At 31.9% G+C, this 25,568-nt stretch overlaps 1 protein-coding gene across 5 annotated transcripts in view; it reads right to left on the bottom strand.

Moving 5' to 3' along the window:
• LOC144850797 (uncharacterized) overlaps positions 1 to 25,568 on the bottom strand; it is a 105,650-nt gene that overhangs the window by 45,539 nt on the left and 34,543 nt on the right. For all 5 annotated transcript variants that reach the window (XM_078708237.1, XM_078708238.1, XM_078708239.1 and 2 more), the window contains exons 7-15: positions 24,220 to 24,331; positions 23,233 to 23,324; positions 18,359 to 18,502; positions 17,388 to 17,647; positions 16,716 to 16,885; positions 8,810 to 8,926; positions 2,327 to 8,323; positions 1,901 to 1,945; positions 1,208 to 1,240 (exon numbers count right to left, since the gene is read on the bottom strand). In XM_078708237.1, coding sequence (XP_078564363.1) covers positions 1,208 to 1,240; positions 1,901 to 1,945; positions 2,327 to 8,323; positions 8,810 to 8,926; positions 16,716 to 16,885; positions 17,388 to 17,647; positions 18,359 to 18,502; positions 23,233 to 23,324; positions 24,220 to 24,331 — 6,970 coding nt within the window. The remainder of the gene's footprint in view (positions 1 to 1,207; positions 1,241 to 1,900; positions 1,946 to 2,326; positions 8,324 to 8,809; positions 8,927 to 16,715; positions 16,886 to 17,387; positions 17,648 to 18,358; positions 18,503 to 23,232; positions 23,325 to 24,219; positions 24,332 to 25,568) is intronic.

Raw genomic sequence — 25,568 nt, 5'->3', positions numbered from 1 at the left:
GTTTTTGTGTAACAATATTTATATTAGAAAAAAATTATATATATTTTTATAATGGTATTGCTGCCTTTCTAGCCTAAAGCTATTATATAATATATTTTTATAATATAGTATATATTAGCTTAGGATAGAAAGGCAGCAATCATTTCGAAACTTTGCCAGGCAACTGAAATTGATTTAGGCTAATTTTGTATTTTGTTTCTATGATTCCATGTCTTGTAGAGTTGTTGCCATTAATTAATCAAAATCATCAACGATCTAAAGCTAATTTAAATGCTAATTTGGTCTAAATTAGTACGTATATCTCTCAAAAAATTTCCATGGCGATATAATCAAGTGTTCATGTTTGTTATTGTATATAAAAATATGCGACGCTGTTGGATTTCACGTTCAGAATCACAGTATGGTCTCGCAAACATTTTTTCGTATACAAACATAAATTTTTTTCGGACACAAAAAAAGAAGTACTATTTAACGATCACTATGTGACCCACAATAATCCAATCAAATGATAGGAATTTATTTAGGTGTTATATAATACCGGTAATCATTTGTAATTAGTTATATGAGTTAAAGTGGCACACAATATCAAATTGTTTACAATTTTAAAATACTTTTACAAACTTTAATTTAAGGCGATATAAAAAGAAAAATACAAATAATAGAAGAAAAATAAATTAGGCCTAAGCCTACTGATGGGCAAATTTAGAATTACCATCATAACAGGTTTCTCAGTTTAAGAGTGTTGCCATGAAAAGTTAGCATCATTTAGAATTTATATCCATAATCATAATTCCAAAGTAAAAAATAACAAAAATAATGTAATCAAAATGAATTCTTATATTCATTGTTTCTTTCATGTTATTTAACAGCTAAACTCAAGTCAAATTAGAAGAATAGTATTAAATTTATTACTTTTAGTAACCAGTTAAATTGCAGCCTGAAAATAACAGTTAAAAACACCCAATCGATTCGGTGCCATTTAACCGGTTGTTTGACAGCCGCTGACCGTCAGTCAACTATACTGCAGAACGTTTGAATAAACCGCCAGGACCCATTGCATTTTGAGTAATGTTAATGATTTAAACTGTTATTTAGGGGCAAAAATTGAGAAGAAATACAGTCAATATACAAATTATATTTTAAATCTATAAACGGTTTATTCGGCACTATGCGTCTGATTTCTTAAAAAGTGAAAACTAAAACTTACTATTATACAGTTTGTCAGATGGAGGAAAAGTCTCTAAAGAAATCAAAGAAGCATTTAAAAGATAACAATTTAGAATTCAAGAACAGTACAATAATTTTTTTTTATTCTAAATATGAGAAATGAATATTATATTTGAGGATGGCAAAACTAAGTGGGAACCAATATGCTTCATTGAACCATATTATTTTAAAACAAGAATGCTAATATGGTACCAATGTATTATGGTTAGAAATAACAAGTCAATGTCAAATTAAAAGTTAATATTTCTTCCACAAACGATATTTGCACAATCATTATTGGAACAAGAATCTAGGGAAATAAAATTGTTTTCACTACAATCACAACAGTTAATATAGTCTATGGCATTAAGTCACATAAATGACAACAAACAAATAAAAGAAATAATACTCTAATGTTCATAAAGCAGAGGTTATATATAACAAGCTTCTACAGATAACTGTATTTTAAAAAGATATCTAGTTAAAAATAAAGTAAATACCAAACAACTTCATTTAATTTCGTTTTATCAAATTACACTTATCATATTGTATTTGTGATGGAATCATTATGCTATAATATATATAATATATATATAGTACAGTGTGTCATGACAGGTTTTGAAGTGTAAACTAAGCTTTAATGTAACTAAACATTGTTGTTTTATGAGATGTGCTGGTGATGTGTTGTACTCACTGTAAGGACTACACTGAGGACTTTCTGCGCTATCAGGCCACCAGGCTTAAAGGAAGAAAACAAGTATCATAAGCTTTAAATATATTGTGCTTGATGATGTCAATATAAAGATAATAGTACTTGATGATGGCATATAAGGTTATAACATAATATGCTTTTTTTAATATTTTATTTAATACGAATATAAATTATAAGTGCAATAAAATTCATATTAAATATTTATAAACTTGAAAAGGACAATCAATTTAATAATTAAATGGTCTCCCATCTATTTAATCAGCTAATATTAAATTGTTAAAACTTGTGGATAAAAATTACACATGCTAAAGCAATTACACCTAATATTAAATAAACTACTATATACTTTGCCATGCACAAGTTTAAGAACACTGAACTCCAAGCACCCAATGCCATGCAGATACTCACTGTTCTCTGAAGTTATGGAGGAGCCAGTAACCTTTGGTATATCTTGTTTAATCTCATCAATATTTCTCAACATACAATCCTGATCCTGGTGTTCAGTATTTGTTACTGTTGAATGCGCTATTTTCATATTTTCAACTGGTGAGTTATCTGCATGTGTAACACCTGATGAAGCCATTATATTTTTAGTGGGTTCATCACCAGATTTCAAAAGTGAAAACAGTGCTTCAGCATCTTTGTCACTAATTGTTTTGTATGTTTCCACGGGAAAGGAGCTTGATGCTTGTTCACATAGTTTATCTTCACTTTTGGCTTCATCTTCCTTAACCATAGTAGAAGTGCTTAGGATTTTATCTTTACCAATGGTATCTGAATTACTTTGTACCGATTTTTCAATTGGTATCATTCTCAGCTGAGTTGATTTCTTGTTTATTTGGGTGTCTAATTCCAGACTATCTGAATGTAACTGAGTGTTACAATTTGTCTTGGACATTATCACTGTACATGTTTCTTCTATAGGATTCAACATTTCAACATTTGCCTTATTACCTTCATTTGAACAAGTTTCTTTTAATTCTGATGTTGAAACTGTTTTTTGTTGAACAACTGGTGATTGGTTAGAAACTCCTTTTTTATCACTTTCAAATACAAGTTTATTACTACATTTTAATAATGCAAGAATCTCATCTTCATCACTAACTATACTAATGCTTTTTGGAGATGCACCAACATGATTTTCACTTTCATGTGAAATATTATGGTCTGTGACATAAACTACTTCTGAATTTGAATTTTCAGAATCATTATCATTGTATTTGTCACTGGCAATATGTTCTTGCTTTTCGTGGAATGTAGACATATCTAATTCTAAATCTTGTGTTCCATGACTCAAAAGCAAAAGCAAATCATTCTGCTCCTCTTTTTCTCTTTTTTTTGCATAGGCTACTTTTTGTGCTAATTGTTCCTGTTCACTGATTGCACCAGTTGATAACATTAACAAAAGGGATTCCTCATCTGCCAGTAAATGTTTAGATTCTTCATCTGATAGTTCTTCATCAATACTATCTGCATCACTTTCACCCTCTTTTACATCTGTATGTTCCTCTAGGCCTTTATAATAGGACAATTCAGAAACATCACCATGAGTGTCTTGGAAATCGTCAAATAGATCTACATCCTCGATTCCTTCACTTAAAAGCAATAGCAAATTATCATCATCTGTCTTCTTTGTCTTGTCAGAATTAGAACGTACTGATAACATGGCCAACATTTTCTCCTCTTCTGTTTTAGACATTCCTTTAAATACAGTATCAATTGATATTTCTGGAGTGTCTTCATTAATTAAGTGTTCTTTCTTTAGAGCTTTTTTCATATTTGCATCTACAATTATCTCTGAGCATTCTGTGTTATCATTGGATGACTTTTCCTCTTCGATTACAAAGTCTGCAATTCCACCTTTTAATAAATTGAGTGCATCTTCTTCCTCTTTCTGTTCTTTGATTCGTCTTTCCTTTCGTTTTTTACTTTGTTTCTCAGCCAATCTCATCTGGTCAGTTATAGCGCCACCTTTTAACATTTTGAGCAAATCATCATCTGTCCTTTCACACTTTTGTTTGGCTTTCTTTATTTTAATCGCTTTAACAGTAAGCACTTCTTCTTCTATTTGCTCTTTCCAACGTTTTGGTTTTGGCATAACTTTCTTTACTTTAGGCTTTGAGCTAACATCAGGTAGAGAATCATAGGTAATTATTTCATCTACTGATTTTTCACATTCCTTTTTACTTTTTTCCAATTCCTTTTTGTTTTCTTCAATTTTATGATTCCACCTTCTATTCAATGACATACAAGACATTTCCTTTTCAGTATGTTCAGGTTGAGAAATGCCAGAAGTTAATAGTTTAAGTATTTCATCATCTTCATCCCATCTTTTACCTTTTAAATTATCTCTTCTTCTTTTATAATAAATATTTGGATCAGTACAGTCATTACCAAGATAATTTGAAGATGATATATTAGTTTTATCGACAGGAGGAATGATCTTGTTTTCCCCACAATTAGATAGTGCTGTATTTTGTAATTGGTTCATCAATGCGTTATCATTACCTTGTTTTTCTGTAAAACTGACGCATTTTGGTGTACACTCTGGTAAACAAATTTTATTTTCAATAGAGTCCACTAACTTCTTGCATACATTAACCTCTGTAAAATTTACATCCGTATCACTGAAACAAATAGAATCTTCTTCCTCATTTGACTTATCAGATCTGATGTTCTCTTTGTGTTGGTTAGTTTTTAATGTTACAGGCTCATCTATACAAATACTTATATTTGAAATTGTATGAATTGATTCATCAAAATGTACACTACCTGTAGCACTTGTTGACGAATCAGTTACAATAGATGTTTTATTTTCCAATGGGTTTTCATCTACGTAAATTTCACCTGTGTTATCTTCCTTTCTGTCAATATCTATTTCATCTTCTATGTCTGTATCAAACTGATCATACCCAACATCCATTTCTGTACGTTCATCATCATTATCATCATCTTGACTGTTCTCCTTGATAATAGTATCATCAGATGAGTTGATGTATGTTTCTTCATCTTTTTCTTCTGTACTACCAAAGCTAGAATCACCCATACTAAGAAGCAGAAGAATGTCTTGAACATCATCCATGATTGCATTTCTCTGGTCATGGCTAACTTTCTCTGCCACTTGAAACAAAGATGGCTCTGGTGATTTCTTATGAGTTCTCTTTTTAATTTGTCTTTCATGTAATAACAAATTATTGCATTTATCAGATTTACTTTCATCATTTAAAGATGTGCTCACATTTTGCTCAGTTTCCGTTACATAGAAATTATTTAAGTCATGAGTGTCTTCATGCTCAACGACTTTTTCCTTATTGACTTGAACTGGTGTTCCTGGTACATCATATTCTAGCCCTATTCTCTGTTTTTCACTGATTGGCTCTTCTCTTAGATTAGAATCTTGAAGAACTATAGTTTCATCTTCAATTGAAGATGCATAGATGTTGGAAAGCATTTGATCATTATGATAATTACATTCTGATTCTTTCATCTTAATTGCTACTTCTTTAGTTAAACATTGTAAAATGTCATTTTCGATCAACTCAGATTCAGTAGAGATTTGAGAAATTTCTACTGGTTGACCTTCCATACTGCATTCCATTTGAGAGCTTGTACTTGAGAAACAATCATTATGTGCAGCAATTACCACATTTTCAGAATCCAAAGGACCATCATTCTTGTCTTTTAATTCCTGATTAAATGGATGTAAATTATTAGTGTTTTCATCTGTATTAGTATCTATACTTTCATTGACATTGTTCTTAGGCTGTACTTCTATATTACATAATTGTTCACAAACATATTCTCTATCAACATTTTCAGAACTGTCAATCTCATCATCTAAATGCACTTCAATATCCTCTTCTTTGGTGCTGTTGTCTATAGTGTTGTTACATTGTTTCTCATCAATATTACTTCCTCTTTCTAAAGACAAATGAGTAGGAACATCTTTTAAATTAGTGGATTCATTATCTTGTCTGCCTTGTAAATCAAGGTTCTCAGTGTCATTTTCATCGATTTTATTAGGAACTTTAATTTCCAAAATAGAATTATGATTATCAAATGTTTCATCAATTGGTATCAATCTCATATTAATATCATCAGAGTACATTATCTGGTTTTCATCTTTCTTGTTAACAACCTCATCATTTGTCATTAAGGTATGAGGCATACACAATGAAGTACATGTTGGCTTTAATGCATCTTCCACATTAATATGTTTAGCATCTGTTGATAGACATACTAATCCATGTTCAACATTTGTATTTGTTGTCTCATTGCAGGAATTGGTGCCATTTGTCTGAGGTAGAATTCTCTCACTTTTATCTAAAAATGTATTATCCAATACAGAATTCCCAATTAGATTACTGTTTTCAACATGAGGCAAGGCAGGTGACTTACCTTGAAATAACCCTACATAACAACTGCTACCAAGTTCTTGGCAGGGTACCTGTAATTGTTGGCTATTTTCTTTTTGTATCTGATGACTTTTGCCCTTGGATGGTGGTTTCACAACTGTAGTTTTCCCTCCAGTAATACAAGATCCACAGAAATTGTCTACCCCTATTTTATCATTAGTTTTACTTTCACTGTAAGATATATCTTCATCTTTTATAATTTGCATGTATCCATTTGGCCCAGAGCTATATCTGTTTGGATAAGAATCACCTGTATCTACAGACACGTTTCCAACATGATTGTTAATATTCTTTTTATCCACATCAAATGAATGCATAGACTTGTGTATTGCCTCAGGCTTTTCAAGCTCAGACTGGGTTTCAAAAGCCAGCTTGTTTTTATCCATAGAGATATTGTTAACCTCTTGACCCAGCACTTCAACGTTCCTGTTTTCTAGAATGTTACCAGCCCTCCTGCTGTAAACACCATCATAGACACATTCAGAAATATCTTTGTGCACAACAATTAAACCTTGATTATTTTCACTTTCATTTACAGGAACCCCAGAATCCTCATCACCTACACCGGAATCAGAATCACACAAAATCAATTTATCATTCAAATAATTCCTTTTTTCAATACAGCCTTTAATATTTTTACCTTCATTTTGAACATATTTATCTTCAACTAAAACTGTTTTCTTCTGATCATTAAAATCATCTGTGATTCTTATCACATCATTTTCCACTTCATCATGATCTAATGATTTTTTATGTTTAAAAGATGAATTATTATTTAAAATTTGTGATAATTCTTCTTCACTTTCATTATCAGATTGTAAATTGACATCCGGTACAAGGTCTCTTTCTAATGTATTGGCTTCATCATCCTCACATGATAAATACTCATCAGATGTATCACCTACAGAAGGACAATATTCTACATTGGGGATAAGTGTACTGTTAGGCGGTTCTGTTAAGGAAAACACAGGGTATGACAAGCTATCTTCAAAAGAATCCAAGCTAAAATCACCACTACTTCGATTTGATTTCCTTTCGTTACTTTTTCCATTCCAGTCATCCCCATAGCATTTTTCAATACAAATAGCCTGAAGTTGTTGTTCTGTCACTACTTTATCAATATCACTTTTGCTTTCTTGGCTGCTTTGTTTGTCATCTTCAATACATGCTTCAGGACAATTTATACATTTTGCTTCTGTGCTATTTAAACAAGCATTGCTTGTTATTTCATCCTTTACCTTTGATTTCTCAGCTGTGTTGATATCAACATTTGTATTTCTCACAGGTCCAAACTTTACCTTTTCAAAATCTTCTATCTTCACAAAGTTTTTACGATCATCTTCTTTAAGCTGTGCTGACTCATTATCCATGATTTTAATAGTTCCATTACAACACAGTTGTGAATTATTGTTTTCCTTATGCAAGTTAAACTGTGCTCTATCTGCTTCAAACTGAGTAGCTAAACTAGGCTTAGGTTTAATAGTCTCATTCACAGCCACCTCAGTGCGGTTCAATTCAATTATCTCGTCAGCCAATCTAAGCGCAGTGTCATCCTCAATCATATCAGCTTGGAGTCTCTGATCTACATTTGTTATTTTACTTGTTGTTTTTTCCTTATCCTCAATAGAACGACGTTTTTCATTACATTGATCATTTTCCAGGGTATCATCTCTACACTCATTATCTAGCCTCAAATGAGAGGACAGACGGTTTTCATTTGCTTCATTGTGTACTACTAATTCACTTTTTATATTTATATGACCTGTGTTACTGCAATTTCCTTTAACATCGTTTAGATCAGTTTTGCATGTATCTTCATCATTTTCAATGTCACTTTTGTTACATTCCTTAATTTCATTTTCTGGATTATTTATTTGAATTTCTGAACTGTTTTCTGAAGTTAAGTACTGAGACATCTTTTTTGATTGGTCATGATGTTTGTTGTTTACATGCTTGTTGCACGATACATGCAAAGCAGTATTGGTGCAAGCTTTTTTAAAGAGAAAATGAAGAAAAGTGGATGATATAGTGTAGTTATAGCAGTGCAAAAAAGGAAAAATTCCCAATAATGCATTAAATACAAATATTGTTTTTAATCTCTATTCTTTGTTGATGACTAAGATTAAAATTGACCTGGCATTGAGACTTTTTCTTCATTATGTGCAGAGGAAACAAAACTAAATAAATATTTATTCCGTACATTAGAACTTTAATTGTATTGTTAGTTCATTCCATGAAGAAGCATGTGCAACTTCTAAAACTTGAATCATGCATAAGTTTTACAGTATTTTTGTAGTAAAAAAGTAAGCATTGATTCATCTGCATGAAAATTCATTTATAACTCGCTGGCATTTTTGCTTATTTTATTTTTGAATTTCCATTGACATCCACACACTGTTATTACATCCTAAATTTATTCATGTCTTATCAATTAGAAAAACACAACATTAGTTGATGAGAAATGTGAGACACTCACTATTTAGTGCTATAGGACTTGATTTGTCTGAACTTGATGACCACTTGCATTGGTCATGTTTAGATTCAGGAGACATGTCTCCAAGACTCAGAAATTCAAACACATCAATAGAAGAGGCTAATAATAGAAATAGAATATAGATAGAAAGAAATATGTAGGATATTAAGATAGGAAAAGAATAGAAAAAATAGTGATAGAAAAGAGTAACAAACTTCAGGCCCATAGCCAGGATTTTTATGGAGGGGTGCAAATTTGGGAAGAGTGGAGCCTTTGATAGAATGACGATAAATTGTATTAAAAAATTTGAGAGATAAGAAATTTGTAAAAATATATCCAAGTTCCAGCTTGGAATAAATTATATAAAACATCAAAAAGATAATTGAATCCAAAATGTACACTAGGTAGAGCTAATTTTAGTGGTAGGGATGGTGAGTGAGAGTTTCACCCCCTCAGCCTCTATCATGGTCGGAACTGTGGCTAGAAAATTGGAGAATATTGACTATGCGTTTGCCAAAAACCTGAGCAGTATATTCAAATAGATTAAGTAATAAATAAATTTGGCAGTACAGTAGGCCTAATGAGGTTGAGAATGATGTTCACCACCACCTCAGCTTCACCATGGTTGACGGAACAGGATAAGTTAAATAATTATTAATTATTTATTTGTTTTTACACAGGCAGGGTTCGTTTGAACTCCTTAACCTCCCCTGGATATGAGCCTGAACTTTATCAGTGAAGTTTCCTATTGTTTAATGTAAAATATATAGACAGGTTCCATTTCTCAAAAAACGGCCTAGAAAACGAATCAAGAAGCATTTTTGGGTAGAAGCTGGGATCCACTTGATTTAGGATATTTCGACCTCGCTGATTACGAATATGGCGGATCCCAAGCGAAATTCGGCCATCTAAGCCCTTAATTTGCATAATTAAAAATGGCGGCCATTTTTTATAATTACCCTATATCTCGAGAACCACTAGTCACAGATAATTAATTTTGGTGTCAAAATGTTTTAAATATATGTTTTTATATTCACTTTAATGACACATTTTCTCAAAAAATGGATGCAAGTCTTATTTCTGACATTTTGACCTTTGACCTTGATTTATCGTATCTCACTAACCAATAATCGGAGAGACATGAAATAGGGCTCAAATTGTTCAGAAACTATACATTCATATTTATTATAATGAAATGTTTTTACAAAAAATGGCCGATTCTACAACTATTGACTTTTGAACTATTAGTCAAATATAATAATATAACTCTGAAAATTTTGGTCTTATGACATTTTTTTTCGTTTTAAATTGTTTCAAACATGTGTGTTTCTATCCAGTCTAATGGCACATTTTGTACAAGAATGGCCGATAGTATGGTTATTGACCTTTAAACTACAGCATAGGCCTACTGTATACTAAATATAATATAATTGCATAACTATGAAATTATTTATACACAATAATAATTAGTAAAATTATAAAATTCACTGCCATCAAATATGATGTATTATGATTTATATAGATTTAAAAATAAAATTGAACACGCAAGTTACATTTGTTGAAATTTGAAATTTGAAATTATCTGCCATCAATATGATGGAGTATGATTATAGATTTTTAAAAATGTGAACATGTCAGCTACATTTGGAAATTACCTGCCATCAATATGATGGATTATGATTATAGATTTAAAAAAGAATTTGAACACGTCAGCTACATTTGGAAATTACCTGCCATCAATATGATGGATTATGATTGTATAGATTTAAAAGAAAATGTGAACACGTAAGCTACATTTGAAAATTACCTGCCATCAATATGATGGATTATGATTATAGATTTAAAAAAGAATTTGAACACGTCAGCTACATTTGGAAATTTGGAAATTACCTGCCATCAATATGATGGATTATGATAGTATAGGTTTGAAAGAAAATGTGAACACGTAAGCTACATTTGGAATGAACATGTTAAGGGCATCAGTTTTGATCATTCATGCAAAGGTTTCCGTCATCTTTAACGTTGTTACAGCGGCATAAACCTGTACATGGTAGTTTTGACTTCTTGCACCTACATCTATATGGTTATGCATCGTGTCTTGCGTCCACAATAAATCATCTCTAACGAAGGAGTAGGAATAGCTTCATTTTTCAGAAGCACTGGTTGAAGTTTACCATTAGATAGCTCCCAACCAAAATCTGTTAGTGATGGCAAATGCTGGATTGGCGATACAGCTTTTTTCCATACTAGTGCTTGGAAGTGTGCTCTTTTTATATGTTGGTGCACTGCATCGCTTGTTGGAGGTAATGCCTCTGGTTTTGTTTTTTTTTTTAAACATGGCATGCCTAACTTCATTGGTACTTTTAACTTGACCAACACCGTAAACGTAGCAAATGAATCTTTCCGATTTCATAATAACTTGGTCACTGATAGGTTTTCTCCCAGGTCTTTAATTAGTTCATCATTTTTTTTTAATACTTCCCATGCCGATGCCTTTGAGTGACCACTTAGATATGAGCAGGGAAGAATTAAATTACTGTATGTATGTATTAATGTAATTTAACTCTTCCCTGGATATGAGGTAGTATCGCATCCACTAATAGTGTGGAATGGAATCAGTGCTTTTGCAGAACCATCCGGCAAGGCTTGAAAAATGTCTTTTATAGATACTTTCTTTCCCTGTCATCATCCATTTGGATACCATGCTTTGGTAGTGAGACACTAGAATCACTACTGTGTCGTATCGGACATTGGCAGCATGACAATTCGCGTGTCCACTTCTTCATGATCTGCTACCAGAGACAACGTATTCGTGTAGACTTTTGATGATTTAACAACTGATTCTTCCATATATCCACCAGTTATGACAATTTCTTTGTCTATAGGAGCTTGACGAATCAACTCCTCTGATAGAAATCGTGCCAGATCTGCTTTATTTTCTTGTAATGCCAAAAAGTTCGACCAGCAATTTGGCTGGCTGTGTTTTGGTTCATCTTTGTCTGGTGGTGTCCTTTATGAACAGTTTTAAGTTAGGCATGCCATGTTTAAAAAAAAAACAAAACCAGAGGCATACCTCCAACAAGCGATGCAGTGCACCAGCATATAAAAAGAGCACACTTCCAATCACTCATATGGAAAAAAGCTGTATCGCCAATCCAGCATTTGCCATTACCAACAGATTTTGGTTGGGAGCTATCTAATGGTAAACTTCAACCAGTGCTTCTGAAAAATGAAGCTATTCCTACTCCTTCGTTAGAGATGATTTATTGTGGACGCAAGACACGATGCATAACCATATAGATGTAGGTGCAAGAAGTCAAAACTACCATGTACAGGTTTATGCCGCTGTAACAACGTTAAAGATGACGGAAACCTTTGCATGAATGATCAAAACTGATGCCCTTAACATGTTCATTCCAAATGTAGCTTACGTGTTCACATTTTCTTTCAAACCTATACAATCATAATCCATCATATTGATGGCAGGTAATTTTCAAATTTCTAAATGTAGCTGACGTGTTCAAATTCTTTTTTAAATCTATAATCATAATCCATCATATTGATGGCAGGTAATTTCCAAATGTAGCTGACGTGTTCACATTTTTAAAAATCTATAATCATAATCCATCATATTGATGGCAGGTAATTTCCAAATGTAGCTGACATGTTCACATCTTTAAAAATCTATAATCATACTCCATCATATTGGTGGCAGGTAATTTCCAAATGTAACTTGCATGTTCATTTTTTTTAATCTATATAAATCATAATACATCATATCTGATGGCAGTGAATTTTATAATTTTACTAATTATTATTGTGTATAAATAATTTCATAGTTATGCAATTATATTATATTTAGTATACAGTAGGCCTATGCTGTAGTTTAAAGGTCAATAACCATACTATCGGCCATTCTTGTACAAAATGTGCCATTAGACTGGATAGAAACACACATGTTTGAAACAATTTAAAACGAAAAAAAATGTCATAAGACCAAAATTTTCAGAGTTATATTATTATATTTGACTAATAGTTCAAAAGTCAATAGTTGTAGAATCGGCCATTTTTTGTAAAAACATTTCATTATAATAAATATGAATGTATAGTTTCTGAACAATTTGAGCCCTATTTCATGTCTCTCCGATTATTGGTTACTGAGATACGATAAATCAAGGTCAAAGGTCAAAATGTCAGAAATAAGACTTGCATCCATTTTTTGAGAAAATGTGTCATTAAAGTGAATATAAAAACATATATTTAAAACATTTTGACACCAAAATTAATTATCTGTGACTAGTGGTTCTCGAGATATAGGGTAATTATAAAAAATGGCCGCCATTTTTAATTATGCAAATTAAGGGCTTAGATGGCCGAATTTCGCTTGGGATCCGCCATATTCGTAATCAGCGAGGTCGAAATATCCTAAATCAAGTGGATCCCAGCTTCTACCCAAAAATGCTTCTTACACCATATTTCAGAGGAAATAGAACTTGTCTAATATATAATAAGAATATATTTTAAAAATATAATCTGAACATTTGTAAGAACAAAAACATATATTAATGCTACTAAATTTTTCGCGTAATTTTATGTATCTCCTCTGAAACCACTGAACGGTACATGCTCATATTTGGCACACTGATGTTTATTGAGGGACCGCACACGATAGGCTATGTCACTTTCCTGAATTGCAAGGATAAACAATAATAAAAAGGCAAAAAAATAACAGTAATTTGACGTCTCATCGACAAAGTACACAACCTCCTCTGTACCGCTATGGCCGGATCTACAAATACCATACCAGGCTGCCAAATTAAAACAGTGTTTAGTCTCGGCAGCGTTCTGATGCGCACCCTAGATTAATATTCACACAGCACAAAGTCCCATATCCAGTATTGCTTTCATTTGTAGCTTACAGATATTTCAAAATAAAGGAATACTTTGTGTACAAAAAAAATCAATGGCCGTAAATAGTAATTTTATTCTTGACAATTTGTTGTTTTTTTATAAATAATTTGTCAGGGGCGTGCGCTTTTATTATACTTAGTCACCCATGCAAATTATTATTAAGGCTGACAAGAATTCTTTATTTGTATACTTTTATCAGAGTGCGCTTTTATTATACTTTCCCATGCAAAGTATATAACCACATATTAAGGCAGAAAAATACTGTGCAGAGCACAGGTTACTGCTAATTTATTATATTTTGAAATATGTCGAGTTCATAGAGTTAATCATATTCAAAAGAGCGCACATCTTGATGCAATTTATCCAAATTTTTCAGGTCATAATGGCGTAATCTTGTTCTTTGCATATTTTCTAGCATACGTGCAGGTGGCGTTTATTGTGCGGATAACTAACTCGTCAAAGCGACGAGTTCAAATCTAGTTATATTATCTACACACTGCGATGTTTTTATCAACTTTATACTTGGATGGATTTATGCATTATAGCATTCCCCTAATTTTTGGCCAATTCAGTAAATTAGAAACACCAACAACTTATGTAGTAAATAAAAATCAACACCAGCTAATGTAAAACGGTCAACAGCTACGAAAGTTGCCTTCTAGCTAATGTAGTTACTATCACCAGCTAATGTAGAAAATATTATATATTTTATAAACTTATGTCTAAATCATTAGTTATCTCGTAAACGAACGACTTTCAAAACACGTCCATCTCGTAAGCGACCATACATCGTAAGCAACCACCCTCGTTAGCAACCACCTCTATTGAACGACCACCATCTCTGTTAAGGGACCGCTTCTCATAATCGCCCACCTCTCGTAAGCTATCACCTCTCTTAACGACCACACCTCTCTTAAAGACCACCTCTTTTAAAGAACAACCAACTCTCGTAAGGGGCCGCTTTTCTCTCTTAAGGGATCACTTCTCATAATCGACCACCTCTCATAAGTGATCACCTCCTCTCATAAGGGATACAGCTCATAGTCCATACAGCACTACAATAGTCAAACAATGGCATTAGAAGAGAATTTGCCAGATAGTTGTATGAGATGGCAAGTAGTATTTCACACGCCGTATTACCCCTTTTCGTTCAGAAACTTTTGATGATACACTATTATTTGATCCTTCCATGTCAATTTAGGATCAAATATAACACCTAAATACTTAAATGATTCCACTCTTTCAATGTTAGTTCCATTATCTTCAGGTGAAATATCTTGATTGATTGATAAGTAAAGAGAGAGGTGGTGGTCCTTTAAAAGAGGTGGTCACTTACGAGAGGTGTGGTCTTAAAATGGATCTGAAATAGATTTTCAATTTTTTACTACATAATAGCTGTTGACCGTTCTACATTAGCTGGTGTTGATTTTGTATTTATTACATAAGCTGTTGGTGTTTCTATATTAGCTAGAGGTTTTACTACATTAGCGGTTGTAACACAGCCCTCAGGCTAGATACTTTGTTAAACCTTAAGAAGAAAATAGATAAAAGCTAATACACATGCTAGTGTCATTAAAAAATACTATTTAGATGATTCCCTTTTTAACAAGACAAACAGTGATTGAAATAATGAAGACACGATGACAACATTAAACATTTGTAATTAAAACAGAAGCAGATGACAAAAAAGGTACGCTGTAGGCCTAAAGTACAACTTAAAATTGTAATACTTTATATATGTTATGTAAAATGACAACTAGTAGAAATCACATTTCAAATTTGAGCTCAACTGTAGCATTGGCAAAGGAAGGAAAGCATTAAATTAAACTATAATTTATAGTCATATAGAACTTTCAAATATTTATAGCCAGTGATAACTGCCGGAAATTGATTCAGGAAAGGATGACATAGTATGTAAAATTATTTATAAGTGCTTCTGAATGAACTAATGAAGGAATCAGTACCTAAAGAAAATGTAACAATTATTAATATCATTATCTGTTGAATATCAGACATGTTGAATAAAGTAATTTACTTTAAAGATGTATACATCAGTAAGTCTGTATCTAGACACAAAATGTCCTGCCCTTTAATTAGTTCACTGTTGAAGATCTGAAATTTAAAAATGAAATCTAATTTTCTTACTCTATTCTAGAAAATAATAGTTGAATTAATTTAATGTTGCATTTTTTATAAGACCTGGATATTTGAAATACCTTCCTATGTAAATAAATAAATAAATGCATGTTATTTAGATTTTTTTAGAGACGCAAATTGTAAAATAAGCAATGGTGGTACAATTTTGAGTTGATTTTATAATTTGCGGCTTTACAAATATTTTGAAGCATATTTCCTTTAAAATATTTTATGAATTTTAAGGTTTTTTGTATATTGTTATCAATTGCATAGATTTGTAAGGTTTTTTGTCGATTTCTATGTATTGCATTGATTTTACAATTTGCGGCTCTACACTGGTATAAAGGTTTAAAGTTTTCCTGTATGTCAAGTATATTTTTGGAAGTACAGTATTGTTATTCAAAATATAGTTTACATCAAAAGACAAACTCTGACGAAAATGATACATTTATATGATGCTATTTCGTAAAGATTCAACGACAAGAACAATAGTGAGTCGGCTATGAACCTATGTGAATTGGTTTCCTACAAAATATGTTTTAACTGCATCTTTGTGCGGTTTTAGAAGGGTGAAATAACAGGGGACCACTGTGATATCTCTGAAGAAAGACACAACAACTGTTATTTTTGTTGTTACCCTGATGTTTAACTGACCAATCACTGTACATTTGTTTAGATTTACAGTTCCTCTCAGAAGTTTCAAATTGTAATAACTTGTAAACAATGTAACATATCTATGTAGTGTCAAAGGGCTAATGCAACAATTCTTAAATAAAGAACTGATGTCAAAGATAAAAATTCGGAAAAAATGCCTGCCCCCCAAAAAAAAAGGAGGGGAGGAAGAAAATGTGAATAAACTTACTGCTTCTTGCTTCCAACTCCTCCTGCTTCTGTTGTGCTCGCCGTCGTATTCGTTGCCGTCTTTCTGATAAAGACTCTTCATTTGGGCTACAAGTTGATGATGTTCCTATCGGTGATGTTGATGATGTTGCACCAGACTCATTTACAGGAGGTTCTTCTGACCCTTTTCTCCTAGTAAATAATAAAAATAAATACTAAATTTAAAAAAATTCAAAATAACTTGCTGTAAAATGTAGTCAACCTTGGTAATTCAGAAAAAGTACTTTGGTATGTCTACAAATTAGCTATCATATCTGTATAGACCTTTTACTATCCAATGTTTGAGGTTTTGCCATAGAAGTATTTAACTCAATTATTTAGTATTCATTTATTCATGGTCAAACACAGTTAAATATAGTACATGGTTTAAAATTATTTTTCGTTCAGTCAGTTTTGACTGTTCAGTTTTCAGATGGTGATTTTAGAGGTACTGATTGTTAGGAGAGATTCAGTATTCTGGATGTGTTTTATTAAAGAAAGAATAGGGAGAATTTGGATTATCATCCAATTCGGTTTTCTGGGCGGTTAGTATTGAGGATTTCCACTGTAATTTTGTGAGTGAACCTTTCAAATTAGGTTCTTGTAACTTCTGCGGTCCGTGTAATTTCTAATAAGTTTGCAAGCCAGTTTTTACCTTCTTTCCCTTCTTCTACGGTAAGGTGTCATCTTAGTACTATTTTCAGTAGTTTCAGTTTGGATGGTTGGAGACTGCTCAGTGGCTTCGTTTAGGCTGGTGTCAAGACTATACTGTGTTGTAGGCTGTAGCGAACTACGTTTACTTTTGCGTGGCATCTTTCCATTCATCTGTGGATCGGCACTTCTGCGATTTTTACGCATGTTTCGGTGTTGTTCAATCGGAATATCGGAATCACCATCTTCTTGTTTGAGAGACATCTAAAATAAGCAATTAATAAATTCATACTCCATTAAAGTGAATATTAATACAGTAATACTCTTTATGATACCACTTTGAGTGTTCCAAATGTTTGAAAATATACCCTTACTTGTACTACAAGGCCCTGAAAACATACCCTAACTTGTGCTACAAGGCCGGGAAAATATACCATAACTTATGCGATAAGGTCCTGTAAATATACTAATAATATACTATTAAAAAAAAATATATACTATAATAAATAAAACGATTCTATAAACACATATCAAATTGTTGTTGATAAAAAAAATAGTATAAAGTGTGCATATTTTTCAATTATTTAAGCCGTATCCATTGACAATATATTAGGATATTGTATTTTTGTTTACTTTACGGCACTTTTTGTAAACAAACCCTCTAACCCGAATCATGATAGTTTGGTGCCTATCTGTTCGAAAATATATCAACTCTCATAATCTCTAGGGGATTTTTTTAAATCTGGCAAGTGGTTTTATTAAAATGTTAAACTTTCTACAAAAGAGTTTGTGAATCCTTGACATGATTGGCTATAAAGAGAAAATACATTCTCGGATTGGCTGAAAATATATCCTAACTTGTGCTACAAGGCCCTGAAAATATACCCTAACTTGTGCTACAAGGCTCTGAAAATATACCTTAACTTGTGCTACAAGGCCCTGAAAATATATGGTAATACCCTAACAAAAACAAACCTCATATATTCTGAACTGTTCTAATAAATCCAAATCTGCACCTCTTCTCTTCATAAACTTTTGACTAACTGCTTCAATGTTCTGTTCTTCTAAAGCATCAGTTATGTCATAAAATGTATCTTGATTAGGAATTCCATTTAATGTCTGTTGAAATAAATAGTTAGTAGTAAAGTAGTAGTTATATAGCAAACATTTTTTTTTGATTTGCAAAAACAGTGCAATTCCTGACAAAAGACCCATTCCCTACAATTGTTGATTGTAAAAATAATGCATATATAAATAATTTTCATTCCTTGAAACAACACACTACCTAAGTAGCTCGCGGTGAATGTCCTCTTGTGGACGGTGTTTGGGCCTAGCCTAGCTGGGCTTAGTTTTGTAGGCCTAGCTGGTAAAGAGTGGTGAACGTACGAACTTCATACGCTAGCTATAGGACTGGCCTGACGATGCTGCATTAATTGTCTTTTCTGAAAAAGTAGGTGAATTACAGAAGAAAAACGAAAATATTAATCCACGTGCAATGCATGTTGGGATTTATAGCGGGGTGTTTAAATGATTAGAATCGACAAATTTTTAACATCGTTTAAAGACAAAAAAAAAGTTATTGCAATAAAGTTTGTGACTTTAAATTCAGGCCCGTAGCCAGGGGGTGTTTTTATGGTTTGGACGAACCCCCTTTTACAGCGAACCCCTCCCCCCACCATATAAGGTATTAATAATATAGTTATTATTAGCCTCTTTTTTTTTTTACGCAAGAGGCAGAATATTGTATTTTATCATAGAAAAAAAGCATTTTATATATTTAAACACATTATAATAGCCTCTATCTAATATATCATGATGGATTATTTATACTTTATAGTGCATTATATCGGACGCGTAATGATCTCCTAGTTATCTGGTTTTATTCTGGACATTCTTTTTTCCCCACAGGATTACTTGCGTGGATATCACAATGAATTGCATTCGCGATTATAATCTTAATTAGAGTAAGAACTAATCATTTAATGATAATCCATTTCGCGCATATGAAAGATGATACCTGTTATATACCCTCTCCAAAAATTAAGAGCGTATCAAAGGGGCTGGTTTGGGATTCGTCTGAATCTTATCAACATTTTTCATTTCCCCTTTCATCCGCCTCCACCCACCGCTTCTCCCAGTGCCAATCGGGAGGAGCCGGTTTGATCCTCTCTGAATCCGTCTGGCCTCCACATCGTACCAACGTGTGAAGTTTATGAGCCAATAAACGTCATCAGTGACGATTCTTTAAGTTCGAAGCCGTCTTCAAGAATTCAGAGTATTCTAAAGTTATTTTCCCGTTTTTGGTCGGATGGTCGGTCGGTTGGTAAACATAAACTCAAATTTGAGCACGCGACTGCAGCCATTTATGGCTTTGTTCCAATCACATTTCATTAAATAAAACAGTGAGTGAGACGTTGGAGTGTGATTTTTTTAAAGACGTGATGTATTAAATAATTCTAATATAAAGTTTGTTGGTGAAGAGTAGTCCTACAATGATAATTATTTTTGAACATTTTATACACAAAAGCATCTCATAAACGATCGGTTCACCTCCATTGGCCTAAAAGTTCTCATTTGGGACGAGAAAGTAAAGCCCAGAACAAAAGTTTTATAAGCATTTTCAAAAGTTGTATTGTCCCAAAAAGTGAAGATGAATTAAAACAGAATTCGAAAAGGTTATTTTGTAGTTTTAATAAAGTTAATCACTTAAAAAAACGAAAAAAAAGTAATGTTCTCACTTATAAAATGACAACATAAATGGTTAAATTCAACCAAAAACCGATTGACTTGCAGCCAATTTTACTATTTTTTGCTTTAAATTACTTTAAAATGACATATTGTGTAATATGTGATCTAACTGATATTGTGATTTCACAAAATGGTGTATAAATTACTTCACGGATGAGTCACAGATGAGTGATTAAAAACAATAAAGTTACTTTGAACATAGATAAAAATACTGACTGGGAACCTTTCAGGAAAGAAATTAAAAACAAATTTGAAAACTGGGACACCTCAAATTTAAATGCAAATGAAGCATGGAGTATATGGAAAAATAATTAAATTACGGTAGCAGAAACCACATTGGTTGGTATGATGAAGAAATTGACAGTTGTATCAAAAAAAGGAAAGATGCTTGTAGATCTAGAATCTACCAAAAAACTAAAAAATACTAATACATTTAAAAAAGAGGTATGTGATTCTCTATGGGAAGAATCCCAAGAAATAAGAAAGCAATGCAAATCACTGACAAAACAAAAAATATTACAAAAGAAAATACATAGATGTTCCGAAATTATGAATAAAGGGTGGTATCAATGCAGAGTTTTTTGGAGCTGAAAGATAAAACACCCGTATTCACGCCTAATTCTATCTTTATTCCAGGTACAAAAAATGTTACTACTGATAGAAATTGTATTAAAGAAGACTCATTAAAAACTTACTTTAGTAGTATTAATAAACATAAATTAAGTACTAACAATAATTACCTTTATCATGAACCTCTATTACGATATCCCATTGGTGATAACTCACCATTATTAGAATAATTTATTTTCTCTCATGAAGATATTGAATATGCTATATCAAAATGTAAAAATAATAAGAGTCCTGGTGATGACTCAATAACCAATGAGCTATTGAAAAATGGAGGTTCAGAAATTGTAGAAGCATTATATAAGAATTATCTACACTTGAAACTATAGCTGAGGAATGGAACATTGGTAAGATTATACCAATACATAAAAAGGGTGATCGCAAAGATTTAAGTAATTACAGAGGCATAACCTTAAACTCTACTGTATCTAAAAAAAAATATAATAAACTTATTTCTCAAGAACAATAATTAAAGCTGTTAAAAGTTGAGCGGCGTATTTTTGGAAGAAATATTTCTTGTTTTATAATGATTTGAAACTTGCACTGTGACTCAGGGTAAACAGGCATGTAACAATCAACATTTTTAACTTAGACCTATAACCCAAGTTTATATATTTTATTGGCACATAGGTACTATAATACTACTTCTAAATATCAAGTCTACAGATAGGGTTACATTTTCTGTGAAAGGTAAAACATAATACTTTCATATGATACTCAAATCAAAATAAATTTAAAGTTTCGTTTCTTAATTAAAATGTGTATTTTTTCCAATTAGTAATAAAATTAGCCATTAAGGGGATGGATTAAATCTTATAGCAACTATGAACATCTACGATATTTTATTTTTGTTTATTTTGCTTATAACGTACATTATTTAGAGAGTATATAGGCATATTCCAGTTTTTTGTTACTGATATCACAGCAAGGAAATCGAATGACAGGGCACTGAGCTTGGCCAATTCAAAGGGTTTACCTCTAGTTTTGAAACGATGAATCTTTGCCATCTAAACGCTGGATTTTAGGCGATCAAAAAAATTTTTCATATTTTTTAAATCATACATGTAGGCTACTTTAAGAACATTTTACAGTAAAAATGTTGTCCATACAACTGTCCATTAAGGAATTTTTAATTAACTTTTCCTCTGAAAATATGCTTGTTGCACTATGTTACTTCTGTTGGTTACATTTTCTTGCATAGCATTGTTTGTTATTGATCCAAGATGTCTTCCGTTTCATTAAAAAGGCATATTCTATGATGAATTACACCAACTATGAAATAAATTTTCCGACATTTACACTTGTGTCATACAATGACCACCATCGCGTATGTACACGACTCGAGGTGTAAAAACCAATGTTCTGAAAATGGTATGGCCCGCAGAGATAATGGTATACACTGAGATATTTTTGGAGGTAAATTACCTATTGTTTTTGACAAGCCACGCTGTTTGATCAGATTTACCCCAAGAAATCAAAGATATTTCACTTTATTTCCCGGCACCATAGACTTATTTCTGTTCAAATAACTAGCAAATAGTTTCAGGCCTAGAAATAGCTTTCACATGTACTTGTTCCTCAACAAACAATTGTTCCTCAACAAACAAATTCATTTGTAAAATAAGTAAAATACTATATTGTTAATAAATAAAATAAAATACTATATTGTTATTTTATCTATTAATTAAAGTAAGTTAAATTGTAGTATATAACTAAATTATATCTTTCTATGTTTTTTAATCAAATGTTTAGATGTTCATTTAATAATTGTTGAGGACCCCGTCTGAAACAAGCTTCCCAGCTTAAATGGTTATCCTCTGCTATACCTTAACAGTATAATTATTTAGTTTCTGTATGATTTTATTAATTTCAAATTTATATAATGTATTGTATTGTGTATATTATGGATAGCAATAAATATTACAAACAAACAAAGAACTTATTAACTGCTTTAAAACAGCTTGTTCAGGTAATTTGGGGTGTTAAAATTCACCTCTAATAAAGCCACCTGATTTAAATGACAGGAATCTATTTAGATGTTATATAAAACAAATAATTAATGTTTTATATTCCTGGAATGGTACAAAAAAGTCATTCGGTGAATGGTGAAAGGTTATATTTCCACTTGGCTGTCAACTTGTGGAAATATAACCTTCATTATTCACCTCATGCCATAATTATACCATTCCACTAATAAAACATTCATTATTTGTATTCACTCACAGGGAATTGCTATAGATTGTTAAGATTTTTAAATCACATAGACGATCTATTAGATGACATGCAACACATTTTTTAATCATTTCATAAACATTGAACATGTACAATAAAAAAGAGTGCAAGACCAAAAAAAAAAAGGCATGGGATTGTCTTTAATGATCTAATCGCACATGTTAAAACTGTTACATATGTTCACATGGGTCCCAGTATAAAAGACTAATTATATATAGGGAAAAATAAGTACGAATTATTACCTTATTGACAAGTGTCATGGCATAAATAAGAACCTCTGAATCTTGTGAGTCATCTTTGATGAGTGTTGCCAAGTTACACCATGCTAATTGTCCTACCAATTAAAAAGGTTACATTAATATCTAATCAATTTTCTAAGTTTGTAACAATTCTACAGCAAAATTTAAGTGAAAATATAGCGCAAAATATATCATATTTTATATTATCACCGTGACAACTAAATGTCAGTTTAACAGCATGATATAATTTTGTAAGTTGAATATTAGCTAATGGTAGATTGTGAAAAGTTGATATATATCTCTTTTTACAGATACCTGCTGCTCATAAATTCCACCTCATATTAACTCAACTTGTTTTCTTGTCAATAGGGGGTTGATTCGTTGCCAGGTAACACCTCCTACAGTTAACCAGGTATTACAACTCTGACCAATTGAAACTGACTGCCGTTTATCCTCAATGCAGGGTTTCTTTTAGTATATTTACAGCAAATGTTTCTAAAATACTTTTAGTCTGAGTAACAATCACTTCTTTGTGTACAAATGATTTTCTGATTATTTCTTTGTAATTAACACCATTTACTGAAAAATTGGTTTTGTTTTCACATACATTTTGGATTAAACTTTTGAATTTCACAATTAACTTAACATTATGTCTGAAGGTAAATGTATACAATAAAGTCATGTGAACCAATGAAATATAGGCCTAACTGGTGCTCACACTAAGGTCTATTATTGTTTTTCCGATTTTTTTTCTGCAAAATTGTAAATTCGATAGCAAATTTTATGAAATGACCAAATTGTTTGATAAATACAAATGTGTAGGTTGTTGTCTGTGTTGTTTTACTCATTTGTGTTCAAATGTAAATAAAACATAACATAAATATATATTCCTATTGTAGAGGACACTAGTTTGGATCCCAAACGTGTCCTTCAAATAAGGATTTACTGCAAAGTAATAATAAATATTAATAGTAGACCCCACAAACTTACCCTGTTGCTTATCGACTATTTTGATTGCGTGTAGAAGTAGTTGCACATTAGATTCTGTGTATTCAATAAACACAAGCAGCAATTTCAATGATGTTTTCACAACTAGACGAAACTGTAAGAAGAAAAGTAACTTTATTATCATAACAAAACCAATGAAGCAATGCTTTGGTTACAATTTGAAAATGCATCTTGAAGGACAAGCAATTATTAAAACCCTTTCAATATGAACATGAATGTTTCCTCTCTGAGATTTTCGAAATACATAAATTGAGACTCATTATGAATGCTTTAAAAACAAAACCAAGATATTTCAGTGGCAAATGGAACAATTTAGTTTGTTTCCTATTTTAATTTCTAATGCCACTTCTACTTCTTCTACTTAGAATTCCATCACTCTATTAATTTTGACAATTGAGCAAAATACTACACCATTTCTAATTCAATTTGTGTCCTCGATTATTTAACATCATAAATTTTCAGAAGCTTAAAACCCACTATAACCAACAGCAATGGTAGTAAATATTTCAACCATCTTTGAAACAAATTGAAAATCTTCCAAATTTATGATTATAAAGCTATTTTTGTCTCTAACTTACTCTAACTGTGTTTATGACATACATCAGCCATATTCTTCTTTTTTTCCATGTACTACATATTACTGTACTGTACACAAACAGGCATCCATATACAGAACTTACACACACAAACAGACACACACACACATACACGTTAATGTTGAAAACGCAAGCTAATTTCAAAACAACTGTTAATGTAGAACAATCCACCGCTAATGTAGTAAAACCTCCAGCTAATATAGAAACACCAACAGCTTATGTAGTAAATATAAATCAACATACTGTATATATAGTATAGGGTTCTTAGTACGAAAAAAACAGGTCGATCAGGGACAAGATTGAGAGATATGTGTGCAACAAAATCCGTGGAAAAAAAGAACAAAGATGATGAAAACTAGATTTGAACTCGGTCACAGTGTTAGGCTATCGCGCAACGCATCATAACATGCACATTCTATTTATTGGGCTTAGTCTACAGTTGACTGTACCACAACGATTGTACAAACAGCATAGCATCGATCAAAACCGTCAACAATTGGCATTGTAAATGGTTTATTTGACAGTTAGTTTTTATTTTACACCACTCACGTTTATTTAATTGTTTGAATATGATGACCTTTTCAAATTAAAAATAAAGTTCATATGTCTGAAGGAAATTTTACGCAATATGCGCTCTATTGAATGTGACAAACTGTGTCGAAAGAGATAAAAATCAAATTTTCTAAATTCAATCGAAAATAGGCAACAATTTATGTCTATGACAAGTCTTTGTGG

This window comes from Antedon bifida, chromosome 8, assembly GCF_963402885.1.
Source record: "Antedon bifida chromosome 8, ecAntBifi1.1, whole genome shotgun sequence".
In the NCBI taxonomy this organism is placed as follows: Eukaryota; Metazoa; Echinodermata; class Crinoidea; order Comatulida; family Antedonidae; genus Antedon; species Antedon bifida.
Note: the sequence above shows the minus strand (reverse complement) of the source record. Positions and strands in the feature narration are given on the sequence as shown.